The sequence below is a fragment of the Pararge aegeria genome, chromosome 1, assembly GCF_905163445.1.
Source record: "Pararge aegeria chromosome 1, ilParAegt1.1, whole genome shotgun sequence".
Classification (NCBI taxonomy): domain Eukaryota; kingdom Metazoa; phylum Arthropoda; class Insecta; order Lepidoptera; family Nymphalidae; genus Pararge; species Pararge aegeria.
The window spans coordinates 380,915-395,064 of record NC_053180.1 but is presented as its reverse complement, the minus strand read 5'-3'; the positions used below and the strand labels follow the sequence as shown (position 1 = coordinate 395,064).

Below are 14,150 nucleotides of genomic sequence, written 5' to 3'. Positions count from 1 at the left end.
TGTATTTGTTTTATTAAATTTGAATTGTACCTCAAATTTCACAATTTATTCACTTTAACTTAAATCTATTATTACATTTTAGTTAACATAAATTGATAATCAAATTCGTAGGATCTTTTTGATTTAGACACAGACAGATTCACTTGAGAGTAGTATATTTCTTCTTAAAATAAAAATGACTCTTATCGAAAAAAAATTAATATAAAGGCGAAACAACCTCGCTTAGTAGATAGTTTTATAATCAAACTATCTTTACATTTATAATTTTGTCATAGATGTCATATCAAAAATATCAAAACTGGAACCATAATGAAGCTATTGCCTATTCCCCCTAAGTATTTTATTCTTGGGATGCGACAGGCACCTGCCTCCCGTGGCCTCGTGGAGTAACACAATAATAAGCTCAAGCCTCATTAGGATAAGCGCATACCGACACACTGCTCGCATGCTTCTCACGGATGTTACGTATTATTGAAGGATCTTCGTTCTCAAATACACTATAATTTGAAAGAAATTCCCGTTTTGGCTTCAATGAATGTTTAATTGAATCATTTTATAAAATGTCCATTAAAGAATCCTCGGACACGCGAACGAAAAGTGTCTCGGCCTACACTGACCCTGTTTTATTCAATTTTAATAAAGGCTTAAGACATTATAGAAACCCATACGTTTGATTCACAGGATTTTAAATATTAAAAAGCTACTAATTTACTAAAGGTAATATTATAATAAAGGGAACTAAGTCACGAATTGTACTGTATATAATAGTCTAAACTGGCCGTGAGGAAAATCACTACTGATATTCACATCAAGGTATCTAAAGACATCACTCAAACCAGATTCTTTTTCGGTTTACAAAAAATCTATATTATAAATTGTATTTTTATTATTAAATCATAGTTCTATTCCAACATGTTCTCGCTATTCTCTGATATGATATTCAACCTCGTATGCTAATTTATGCTAACATCATCGTCGTTTCAGGTTTTTAAAGTTGTTTGTTTTCGTTTATACATGGTATGCATGTATAAAGTATAAACTAGCTCGAAACGTGTTTTTTACAGTATATCGATTTTTTTTATACAAGAAAATTGCCGGTTACTTGGTGAGATCGACAGATATTACTAGAATACAATGATCTATGGTCTAAGATAGTCTTCTACTCTGTGAGATGTGGAGAAACGTTACCATAGTTATTGAATCTCATTTTACATATTTTCTCTAACCGGCAATTATAGCGCTATTTTACAATTTTTTTTCGACGTTAGAACGCAACTCTCAATATCGTATCATCGTTCTACTTAAAGTACACAGTGTAATAGTTATAATAGAAAAATTGTACTAAGTCATAGTTGCAATTACAAAATCTAGAACTAATTACTTAGCTACCTATTTAGGACATCACATTTTATTCATTAATATTCGATTTATATCTTAGAAATAGAATGAATAAACACACAAACATGCACCGAGCATTACACAAAAAAATGTCATTATCAGATAAAAGTTTCAAATTAAAACCCACGTTGGATGCCGTATAGATTTTAAATGGACATAAAAGGGGGAAAAAGGTGTTAGAAACCTACGAACACACATTCATTACCACAACGCCATGATGGGATGTTAATATGCCAAGAGAAGTCTGGCACAAAATATATTAAACAAATGCGTTTTTGTTACCCACAAGTTACCCTCGAAACAAATTATATGTTCATCAAAATTAAACAACTTTTTCTGTGTTGTGTTAATAAAAGTAAGTGTAACGTGGGCGCTACCCATAAGACAGTAGTTTGAGTTCACAAGTAAGCTAACATGGCATTTGCCAGCAGTGGGACGTTAATAACTGTAGGCTCCACTGGCCTTATCAGCGCAAGCCATGGGGAGTTTTTCAGTTGTTTTTGTGAATTGTCGACCTAAGGGCATGTCCCAATGCAATGTGCCCGAACTTCTGCTTTTGCAACGATGGAATAACTGGTAAGTTTGCTTTTCTCTGAGATTTTGGGGTAACGTAAAAACCATAGTTGTAGTAGTATAAATTTATATATATGTATATATTGAGTGAAGTTGGCCTTCAAATATAAATTAGATCGATATTGGGAGAAAACTACATATATACTTGCTGCATAGGTACATACTTAGCGAGGGAGGGTGGTTGTGTTTCTGTGGCTTGGCTTGGGAAATCACTTACAGTATAATGTCTGGTCTCACAAGATAGCTACATTGGATACCTATGTTAACTATGTGCTAAGTTAACGAAACGTTTAATGCTGCGCGACCAACGCTGACCTTTTCGGGCCGAAACCAGTTTCGTGGGGAACCCGACAAGCGGAGAGTTTAGACTTGGTCATGCATTTCTTAGATTGATTGTAGTAATCGTTTCAAAGGCGCAGCGATTACTAGCCGAGCAACTATTTGTCTAAAGAAAGCGTCCACCGCTCGCTCGGTTCCATATACTGTTCCATATACCGAACGAGATACTATTATATAGTTTTCGGAAGTTCATTAAAAGTTACGATATAACATTATTACTTAGCGCGGAAACATCTCTGCTGCTACACTTATTACTACATCTGCAGAACATATTTTAATATCTATTTGGCACTCGAACCATTCTTAATGGATGAGAAGTAATGATTGTTACAAATGAATGAGAAATGACAGTTAGTCTTTAGTGTTAATGTGAAAATGTTTTCTACGAAAATACACTGATTTGTGCGACTAACTGGAGCTATATGCGCTATAAAACTGAACGGAAAAGTGGAATGGATTATTGGCACAACTAGAGTTACAAAATTGAGCAGAATATAGGGTAATTAAATTATTACACTGAATCTGAAGTGGCCCTGACTCTCTGTGGCATTGTTATTAAACACGCTGCTATCTGCATTTTGTAATAACAATGGACAGCTCTTGTGGGAAAGAAAATGTAAGTCACGTGAAATTTCAAGGTCCCAAAGAAACAGGCCCGGTGTTTAGAAGATTTCCCAAGAATTATAGGTATCGTTACATTTATTGTACTCGTACCAGCCCCGAGCCAACTAGGCGGCTGGCTGACGTGACGTCACTCTCACTAGTGCCGGAAGTAAGTGGCAAGAAGATAACACTAATGGTGAATGCCCACTCGCCTCTACATACATTTTAGAATTTTAACTGGATGGTAATTATTTTTATTCCCTGGTTTATGTAATTACATACTTATCACGCGCACAAAACGCTGACCGGGGCGATTCCCTCACTCAGTTGGCCCAGTCCAGGTGGCTCGGTGCAGTGACACATAAATAACAAATATAGCGTATGGCACATGTCAGTTTGAGCACACAATGTCGTGGCCGCGTCGCAGCCGTGTCGCGCCCGCGTCGGCGGCTCACGGCGCGGCGCGGTGCAGCAGCGCCGCCTGCTCCTGCAAGCACGCTCGCTACACCTCGCGCCGCGACACGCATACTGCGCCGCGCGCAAGCTCGCTGACAACCGCAGAGCCTTCGGCTGTGCGCCGTCAGCTCCAGATTACCATCGGCAGACCTACTGCTTACGAGTATTGCAATTTTTGCTCACACTTTAATCTAAAGTTCCGCATTGTAGTAGTACTATTTGTTTTACTGATATTCATTTAACAAACGGTTCGCGCGGCTCGGGTCGTTTAAGCTAAGTAGAACGATCTAAACTTTAAAACAGACTCTAAAGTTCAACGTCTCGTCTCTGTTAAATATGTGATTGCATTTCGCTCCTAACTTCGACTGCAACGCTTTGTTGCAATTATTAAAGCGGGCGATCCGTCAGCCGTCGTCCAACCCGGAATGTACACTATGCCTGCTGTACGGGGCTTCGGAACCAGTATACTATTTGTAGAATATTTAAACAAAGTTATAACAGCTGCGCTTTGACCAGTTTATATTCGAAATCGGTATTAGGGGATGAAGGAAACCGGTTAAAGAGTTGTTTGATGTAGCTTTTCCTCAATGGCGCAACTGATTTCACGACTCATTAGTACGCGAGCGATACATGTTAAGGTCAACAAATCCGCATAACTACTTACTCGTATCGTGGCTTGTAATTAAATCAAGTGCCGTAACGAATGAATGAACTACTGCGCGAATGATACCAATGGAATGAATGACGCTGGTTGCGGGCGCCCCGTGGCCGCACACTGCGACTATCGCGGTGCCTTATGGAGCCCTGGAGGGCCCCCAAATGTAAACTGTATTAATTCTCTTCGTTACCTATCCGAGTACCTGTACCGGGAACTCTGTGTGCGTACTTGCGCACACAGAGTTCCCAGTCAATGCAAAATCACGGAAAATCGTCAGTTCGCATTGTAGGTTACAGTAATAAGGAACGAGGCTGTAACGGCAACTGCTATGATCGCAGTGTGGTGATCACGGTGGCGGTGGGGCCCGCGGGTGGCGGCTACATGTCGGTGCTGAGCTTGTGATAGATTACCTCGGTGGGGTTCTCCTGCGGCGCGTACATGCTGTCGTAGATGGGGTTCGCGAAGTGGCTCCCGCCGTTCTGGAAAATATAACTCATTAGCGGTGCAACCGCGCGCACGCCGCGGGCGGCCCCCGCGGGAGGCGGACTCACCGTGCGGCGCTCGGGCCCGTCGTCGCCGGCCAGGTACATGGGGTTGCTGATCTCCAGCGCCTCGGCCGCGCCCTCGGCCAGCCGCGCGTGCGCGAAGCCGCGCCGGCGCCGCCGCACGCCCAGCAGCGCGCCCAGCAGCGCCGCCAGCAGCACCAGCAGCGCCAGCAGCCCCGCGCCCCACGCCGCGCCCGCGCCGCCCGGCGCCGGCGCCGCGCACGCGCCCGCGCCGCACGCGCAGTACGGCGTGCCCGGCGCGCTGGGCTCGGCTGCAAGCACACACGTCAGCAGCGCCCCGGCGGCCCGAGCGGCCCGCGCGGCGGCACTCACCGGCGGGGCGCCACACGCAGACGGCGGGCGCGCGGCAGTCGAGCGCGCGGCACGCGTGGTCGTGGCCCAGGTAGTGCGCGCAGCGCGGCCCGCCCCAGCCGCCCGCGCACGCGCACGCGCCGCCCGCGCCCGCGCGCGCCACGCAGCGCCCGCCGTGCGCGCACGACTCGGCGCACGAGCCCCACTCTGCGGACACACGGCTGCTGCTCACACGACGCTGAAACTCTCTTATGTATATATGTTTTATGTAGACTCGGGTCGAGAGTTGCTCCCTCGAGGAGTCGATTTCAGGTATGAAACTCTGTATCGTCGAAATATACTGGACCAATTTTAGAGTCGCAAATCCTGTACTTCCGATTATTGTTTTAAAACGTTCTGTCAAAAGCCCGAGCTGAATAATTGAAGGCAATTGAACGCAAAATTTGAGCAAAACACTGCAAATAAATCCATTTTACTCCGATGTTCAACTATTTCCGTACTCGAAATAGACTCCTCAAATCTTGTGCAAAGGCTACTGGAAAAGGTTCTGATCGCGCAAGAAGCGACAACTAGCACGACGGGGTATGACATACGTAAGATTTCGCAATTGCGATAGATGGATCTGTGTCTTTTTATATCGCACTAGCGTTAGATTAATGGTGATACATAATACAACCCTCAAAGTCTTGTTACACTTGTCAACTCATATCAGTTCAGTGTATTAAAGAATAAAGGTGCGAGTGCCAGAAGTTGTTTTATTCCGAGTCCCTTTGTAAGACTAAGTATTGTAAGTGAAATTTAAAACCCATTAACCATTAACTTAGTTAAAGTCATGATTTTTCTATAAGCTGTTATTTATTCATGAGATATTTACATTAATTTATTTTAAAACTTTATAAGAAAAGGGTATAGGCCAGTAGTCCGCCACGCTGGTCGAGGGCCGACTACGAGTCCTTAACGCAACTTCACACGTCTTTGAGAACAATATAAAGGCATCCAGGTTTCCTCATTAACACGGGGATTGTAGGTAAAGTGTGGCAGCAATAAGAGACCATCGACATAACTATAAGCGTTCGATCGGCGCCGCTTTCGACTACAATCCTACAGCCCGCCTCGCCGTTGAGTTGCGGGCTGCCGAAGAAGCCTTCATTCATACATGCAATGCGATAGTAAAACGTAGCCGCCGGGCGCCGCCGCGCGAGCCGGTAACCGTTACACGACTCTAGCTTCGGCTTTGCCCTTCCCTCGTGCCTTGGAGAGCGCGCTGTGACACTCGATAATGATAATCGTTATCCAACCCGCGGCGTTGTGAGAGACAACCGGTCGGCATTAGGCCAGCGTTCAGTTGGTTTTTATTAAGTATACAAAGTTGCTTGGACACTACTAGGTAAGGAGATACGTTAGGACACCAGCCACAAAAAGGATCGCTAATGCTCAATGCAGAGAGTCAGATAATCTATTCCGATAACCCAAAATTTAAAATATATTATATGTTCTGAAAGTATTGATATCATTAAAAATTTTACTATGATGATATATCATTCCATGGACATAGCTTAGGTACTTACAGCTAGCCTTGCATAGACTCGCTCTCGGCTACTGACACCGTATAGTAAAGTGTGAGGCAGTCAAAGGTGGTGCGCTCTTAATAAAGTGTTAATTTTCTGTTATTAAATAAAAAATAATTGATAACAATTTTTACATACAGACTACAACACTTTGGTTCAAATAACAGCGGACGTCAGTTGGAATGGGAATAGTTCACAGTGGAACTTTTTTTATAAATTAGTATGGATTCGCTATTGTCTAGGTTACGGAAAACTAATAAAATATTTCTAAAGACGCAAGGACGAAAGCAAGCTAGCTTAACGCTTACTCGTGACCGCGGCTCCGTGCAAGTTATCTAAACATAGTTTGCGGAGCCCAATACCCAATACCCTGAAAACAGCTAACCCGGTGGAGCAGATACCCGATGCCTAATCATGAATCGCAGCTTCGAGCCCGAACCATCACGAGTAAGCACCGTCGAATAAAAAACCGCATCCAACCCGTTCCGTCCGCGGCGCTATCGACAAAGCGATTACACTTATCACAGCCCTCTGGGCCGCGGTGATCGCGGGGAAAATGCAGGTCAGAGCCGACGGGGCCGCGTCGCCGCCGCAGACACTTCATGTGCACTGAACTGGGCCGCGCCGCAGAGCGCCATCCAAACAAATGCCTTATAATTTAGTTTCCAACATTCCTTTGTGCCAAGTTGTGACCCTGCTGGCACAACAGTGCGGTGCAATGCCATCCTAATCCTAACTTCCTAATGTTATAGATGCGACAGTGAGTTTGTTTGCGAGTCACGCACTAAATAAGTAACCAATCAACTTGATTTTAGGGATAGCCATGGGCTCCTTTTTATTCCAGGAAAACAGACGGTTTCCACGGGAGTCTAATAAACGCGGAAGAAGAAAGCGGGTAACAGTTAGTAGGTATATGCCTGTACTAATATTACAAAGAGAAAAAAACACTACTCTCAGAAGTTAACCATTCCTGTGCCAAAAGAAATTTAAACTATCACGATCTGCAATCTGCAATTTATTTTCAGACAAATTGGAGATCCTTAAGAAAATTTGCGTATAAAATTCATAACTAACAAATAATATTATCATCAAGGGTATTTATATAGAAGAAATTTATAAGTAAAATACATAAAATTAACTTTAGGTGTACCTAGTCCTAAAACCTAAAAAAACTGTTATTTTTAAATATACATATACTTAAGGGTAAAAGTTCTTCTCACAAACTACAACCAATTTAATAATAAGAACTTGGAAATATCTCTAGAACTACACCTGAATTGAATGCCATACATCTGCCAAATAAACTGTTCCTACGGTATGCTTTAAAAACAAAAACAAACGCGGACAACAGCAAGGTGTTATAAACAAACAAACTGCCCACTCTTCCCGGCAGTCGCGCGCTGACCGCTGAAATCATCGTAACGTAATTGAGCAGGCGCTTATGCTCGGTGATCAGTTGCACCGGTATGGCTTCTTATCACGAACGCTTATTGGTAACCCTTTCAAGTGTTCCTGCAGGCGCGGAGTTACGTTGTGTGATTGCGTATTTACGCGATAGAAGCAATCACGATTCATTTCATTTTCCGAAACTCAATATCAGATTTAAATGATATATAGGAATAAACCCCTCGAAACTAAAAGAATCACCTTTACGCGCGATTGAATACTTTTATTATTATTTATTGATGAGAGTAAAATGTTCCTGGGACTCCGCCATTTCATTTTATATTCTATTTAAAATTCATTAAATCACTTTCACATTTTATAAATATTTTCATTTCTTAAATAGAATAATTATTGTGAGTAGAAAATTGAAGGTTAGATCAGCACATGTATTTAAAGTGTGTGATAGCCGAATTGGTAAGACGCAGCACATGTACCTTGTCATTGAATATTATAGAATGTCGCAATCGTCAGAAAATTTATTAATAATTAATTTATCACAAAAGTAATAAATAAACCAGTATATTTAGAGATTTTCAAAAAACTTCAATTTTAACTATATTCTTTTAAAAAGTTGAATTTTTATTCACTTTGGTGAATAACCATTGATCCGTTTGAAAATATTGGAAATAAATAATCCTAATTGATTATGATACTTGCCACCAGCTGGCGATTAAGTCAAGCAACTTGGAGTATATGACATAGGTATACTTACGACAAATCCAAATTATTATTTTTAATTAGCGGAAACTACACATACGTCTGACGTAAGCGTTACTTCCCCCAAAAAAACAGATCTGAGTTACTCCTTAGTCGCGCCTAAAGAAGTTTTCCTTTATGAAGTCGGTTAATAACGTACACAACTCAGGGTTTAATGTTAAGGATATACCAGTAGTACTTAAGCCTTAGCAGCTAAGGCTATTGTTTACGGACTATCTTATGCATTTTCCTCGTAGCGGCTTTTCCGCCAAGTCTTTTTTCTCGAGGGAGCTCTGAAGTTTTGTAATGCAGTGCGATGCACGGGTTTTTCTATTATACGTTGTGGCCTACGGTAGAACACATATTTCGTTCAGTTCAGTTTTTATCGCTTTATAGAAATGTTTTGTACCTCTTACACAATACAGTTTTGTAATTTGTACTTGTGTACCCAGTTTCAGCCGACTTAAAAAATAAGGATGTTAACAATTCTTTTGTTTTTTTTTGTATGGCATAACTCCGCCAGCCATAGACCGATTAGCAAATTTCTTTACTTTTTTTAAAGGTTTTGTGTACAAAAATGGTCCTATTTTCATATACAGATCTGATGATAAATTTTAATAGACAAACAGCGGAACTTGACAAAAAATTACAGCAAATCAACCGTGACCGCATAAATATGCATTGTTTACGCAATCACACAACATAACATGGCGCCTAGCCTGCACACTCGATAGGGTTACGCAGATGCAATTCGTATATCGGGAACACATTTATAATTCATGTTAGCAGTTGTTGCATAAATATTCGCGACTGGAAGCTGGTTGTAGCACATATTGTTCAAGCTACATTTATTAGTAGTTTTGTCAATTGTTTTTCATTTGAACAGATTTTGATCGCATTCGCCGGCATAGAAAGCGTGGGAGCGGAAGAAGCGGGAGCAGCGAGCGGAAACTCCGCAGCGACACTAGCTAGACAGAGCGACACCGCGCCGCGCCGAGCTTTCACCGTAGTCACCGCTACACGAGTGTCTGTCGTATGCTTGCTTGACAGCAAAACTCAACGCACGCATTTAATTTGTTCTCTGCTCCGCCCGCTTGTCCTGACTACTCTTCGGAACGGCCAATTTTAATGAGACTTTCACAAGATAACAAGATTAATTAGTGAGTAATCTAGGTTCGTTTGTTACCGCAATCACCAAACTGATAAGTGAAAAGAGTTAGGAACGTTTTGAAACGTTCGCTGCAGCGGCAGAGTCCGTCCGTCGCAAGGCCAAAATACAGTCTATAATCTTTAAAGTAAAAAAACTTTAGTTTCAACAGGTATTTCGAGAACGAATGATGGATGAATGATCGTCTAGACTATAACTGTAAGGTCTGTTTGTTTTTGTTTTGCAGGAACTGGCCTCCTATACGCAAATTGAACACTGCTCGGCCTTTGTGGCAGCTCTTACCAACCGATTGCTGCTGATAAGCAACACAACCGCATTGGTCTCAATCCCGTTCGTTCTGATTATCATCCATAGCATGTAATAGAGCTAATCGGAAACTGCATTAGAGTAGCATGGCGGGGCACGCTCGAATGCCTTGGTTCCTATTGGGGAAGGGGCCTGTACGCAGTACTGTCAGTGTCAAAGCCTCACGCCGTACTCTGGCCGCACCGACGCGCGCTGCCCGCAGACCTTGACATATACGAGACCGCCGGCAACACTCACGAAACTCCGCGTGGCGTCACTTCACTACATGAATTAATTAATTGAACTGTCTGTCATTTCGTCATCACTGCCTCTTACAATTACTTATTTGATATGCCATGACCCAGCTGCGATAACCTACGCTTTACACTTTACCTCAGCCCGCAGCTTAGTATACCTAGTTCCATGTTGCAAAAAGATGTGACATTGTTTATAGTTACTTATTATATATATAGGTACACCTTTCCAAATAAAGAAGCTTGAATCTCGGAGGCAGACAAGATACTTTTAGTCCAAGGTAATAAACGGTTCCCACAGGATTTAAAAACACAAAAAAGTTGCGAACGAAATTGCAGGCATCAGCAAGTTTAAGTAAAATATCTCTAAAAGAGTTTTTTCTAAGACAACCCTCAAGGGTATAAAATAGGAGATAAAGCTTGTATGGGAAAAATTTAAGTATAACTACGGACTAAGACGCGGGTCGATACTAATTGAAATGCATTCAAGGGTAATGACTATCTTTGGCAATAACAAGGGACTTAAATATTTAAAGGGTCGCGACACGCGCTTTAAAGCTAATTTGGAAATTATATAAAAAAACTGCATTTTTCATTTTATTTGATTCCGCTACAAGTTAGCCCAGAGTGCAAAATCACCTGCTGGTACAAAATTATTCAGGAATATGGTAACGGGCATGTTAGGGACACGGCAGTTGTATTAAACCATCTTACTAATGAAAAAAAAATTATAAAGTTTCAAATCTCTCTTGCTGGGGATCGAATCCGGGTCTTAAAAGATCACAGCGCTCACCAATACGCCGCCGAGATAGAAGTTTCGACTTTTAATACCCGAAAAAGGGGGTAGGTATTACAATTGGCCTCTGCCTCTGTCTGTCAGTGTGTGTAATCGGCCTACCCGCAGCGCTGATGGATGAACCGATTTAGAGGCGATTATTTTGCTCTAAGCTACATTTAATAATATCTACTCAACCGTACGAGGATCAAACAGGATAGCTCTTTTGTTCTCTCAGCTGGGCCGCGGCGTCCAGAGGTTACAATGACTGGGTTATCCTCAGTATATTGCGCCAGTGTGGCGACCTTGACCTGATGCTGCGGCCGGGAAGCTTTGGATCTCCGCAGGTAATGTCGGTACATTATAAGCATCTGCAGTTTTGTTTTAAAATGTTGCAAACGGAAACCGGAGCGTGCACCGCTCAGTGTATGCAGCGGCGACAGGGCATTATGTAAGATTTTAGTTCATCACAAAAGCCTCTCCACCGAAAAGCTCGCCGGAAATAGCGCTCGCTAGCCACGAGATGCTGCCTAAGTTATCTGCGCCACCCCTCAACCTCGCTGCGGTTTACTTTTGTTAAGCCCGATAATAAGCTTCTGATATTTTTAGGCTCGCTCCGAAAACTGAGCGATAAGACCGCCTTTGTGCATATGTATAGTTTTTATTTTTTATTTTTTTGTTAACCTGATTTTATATTTGTATGTGCAATAAAGACTTTTTCTTTTTCTTCTTCTTCTGAGAAAAGCTCGCTACCCGCCGCGCGCATAGGAAGGAACCCGCTAAATTCGAACTAATTCTGTGCCCTACGGAACCCTCTGAACGTTGAATCGTATTCAAAAAGGACGGAATAATCTTTGAATTTAGGTAGTCACTCGACAAATGAATGTTACGAGGAGGCAGTTAAACTCACGGTGATCTCTTCGCCTTCGTCGGCCCATTTCTATGTCACAAAGCACTGAACACTTCACCGCTAATTATTCCGCTCGGCACGGTCGGAGCGCCACGAGTTTCAACCCGAGTGTGGAATATTCATTTCGAGCGCGATGTCCGCGCTACGCGCCGCTCTGCTCGGCGGCCACGCGCGAGTGCGGGCCGGCCGCGCGGCGCACTGCCGTGACGTAACGTGCGGCCGTGACGCCGTCGCCACGGCCCGCGTCACAGCGTTGCTAGGCCGCGTAAACACAAAAGTCGAACAGCGAGCGAGTACCCGGCGGCGGCTAGGTTTCAGGAGGAGCTAACTTTTATTGATACGAACTCCCCTAAAACTTACACTAATCATTTACTAATAAATTAAATTGAGTCTGTCTGTAATTTCCAATTCCTGCCTCTGCCTTCAGATCAGATGATTATATGAACGATACCACAGCCTGTTTGTTGTTCTTGAAATGAAAACTTCTTTAGGAACATTGAGCCATTATTGGGAGGAGGATATCCACCACGACATGCTCACTTATTGCGCTAGGCTAGCGACGCGTTTTATAGCGGCCTTTGTGCCTACATTCCCATGTTTTGACTATAAAACAAAACTCAACTGTAGATTTTGGGGTGAAAGTTTGCTATTAATTGCCGCTATTATTCAACACGGTCATCGTATATTAATATCGTAAGGTTATTTATCACTTACGCGATTTAGAGAAATGAGGTCAACGTATTTTCATTTTTGATATAAAACGATTTGTAACTATAAGTACAAACTCTTAATACTAATTTCATACTTCTGCAAGTGGGTACGTTTGTTCGCGTATGTGAATTTATTTTTTATTTTGTCAAGACTGTCGTCTTATTTCTGTTGCCATGTTTATGCGTGACCACACATGACCTTATAAAATAAACCGGGCCTCATGGTTGTCACCGCGTATTGAAAAAATAAGTGCAGTTCTTTCTAGAAGTATTTGATCCCGGGAAAAAGATACAGGTAATATGATTTATTTTTAGTTAAGTAGTTAAACATAGTTTTAAAATAAATAAAATTCCAAATCGAATTAAACATTCTATCGGGTAGATAAAATCCCGTTTAACAACATCAGTTACGCGTTGTTTCACAAACGTGTGACTAAAGTACGCGATACAACTGCAAACGTCGATTTATGATTAATGGCGAGTTAACGATTAAAAGAAGAATGTAGTCTGCAGATTGTATGTAGGATACAATGCACATAAATCGAGATATTTAAAGGCACGTTATGTTGTGAAATAAGACAATACATGCTTGGTAGTACACACTTTTAAATAAAAAAATAATAATTAAAATCTCTGAGAACTTTGAGAACTTAGAACCGCAAAACTTTGTATTTACTATGGCTAAGTTAAGCATTGGCTTAGTATTAGGTCGACTTTCAACAAAAGTAGATGCTAGAGCACCGAATATTTTCTACGAATAACGTTAGATGCTAAGCTTCAATGGGCCCTCATGTAAATAATTTATCGAGCAGGCTTAGTTCTGCCGCCTATGCAGAGAAGAAGATACGCCACATGACGGACATAGAAACGGTTAGGCTAGTCTATTTTAGTTACTTTCATAGCATTATGTCATATGGATGAGATGCTAAGCACTACCTCGGTTTAAGACATCGCTTAGCAACGACTATTTATCTGGGCCCAGGAGTCGTAGCACACTGACATCACTCTCGCGGCAAACATTACATCATACACCTTCAAATCAAGATATATGTTTCACGAAGACAGGGAAAAACTTAACAAAACTTCAAACAAGGTCGTATTGTTTAGGAGTTCCTATAGATAGACGGACAAATCAATGTTTTCTATCTCCAAATCGGACAGTACAACATACATTTTTATAAAAAATATAAAACTCTATTTTTATAAAAATAAAGTGCTCTTTGAAACTAGGTGTTCAACTGTGATCGGTTGTGAACGCCGCGATCTACTGTGTGTGCGCATGTTGTGTGTGCGCATGTGTTTGTGAGCATGTGTGTGTGTCCGGCTTAGCTCAGAAACCAGGAAAGTAGAACGCTGTCATTTGGAACGCCGACGAAGTAGTAAAAATTTAATGGAAAAGGGAGGTATTCCCTACACATAAATTGGTTACGAACATAAATTGTATATGATGACCT

General features: G+C 41.9%; 1 protein-coding gene across 1 annotated transcript in view; it reads right to left on the bottom strand.

Annotated features, from left to right (window-relative positions):
- Window positions 1-1,686: 1,686 nt before the first annotated feature.
- The window catches only part of LOC120623940 (low-density lipoprotein receptor-related protein 1), an 85,625-nt gene continuing 73,161 nt past the window's right edge, over window positions 1,687-14,150 (bottom strand). The window contains exons 57-61 of the mRNA XM_039890266.1: window positions 11,987-12,046; window positions 4,906-5,091; window positions 4,540-4,844; window positions 4,438-4,506; window positions 1,687-3,400 (exon numbers count right to left, since the gene is read on the bottom strand). Of these exons, the coding sequence (XP_039746200.1) occupies window positions 3,365-3,400; window positions 4,438-4,506; window positions 4,540-4,844; window positions 4,906-5,091; window positions 11,987-12,046 (656 nt within the window). The 3' untranslated portion in view covers window positions 1,687-3,364. The remainder of the gene's footprint in view (window positions 3,401-4,437; window positions 4,507-4,539; window positions 4,845-4,905; window positions 5,092-11,986; window positions 12,047-14,150) is intronic.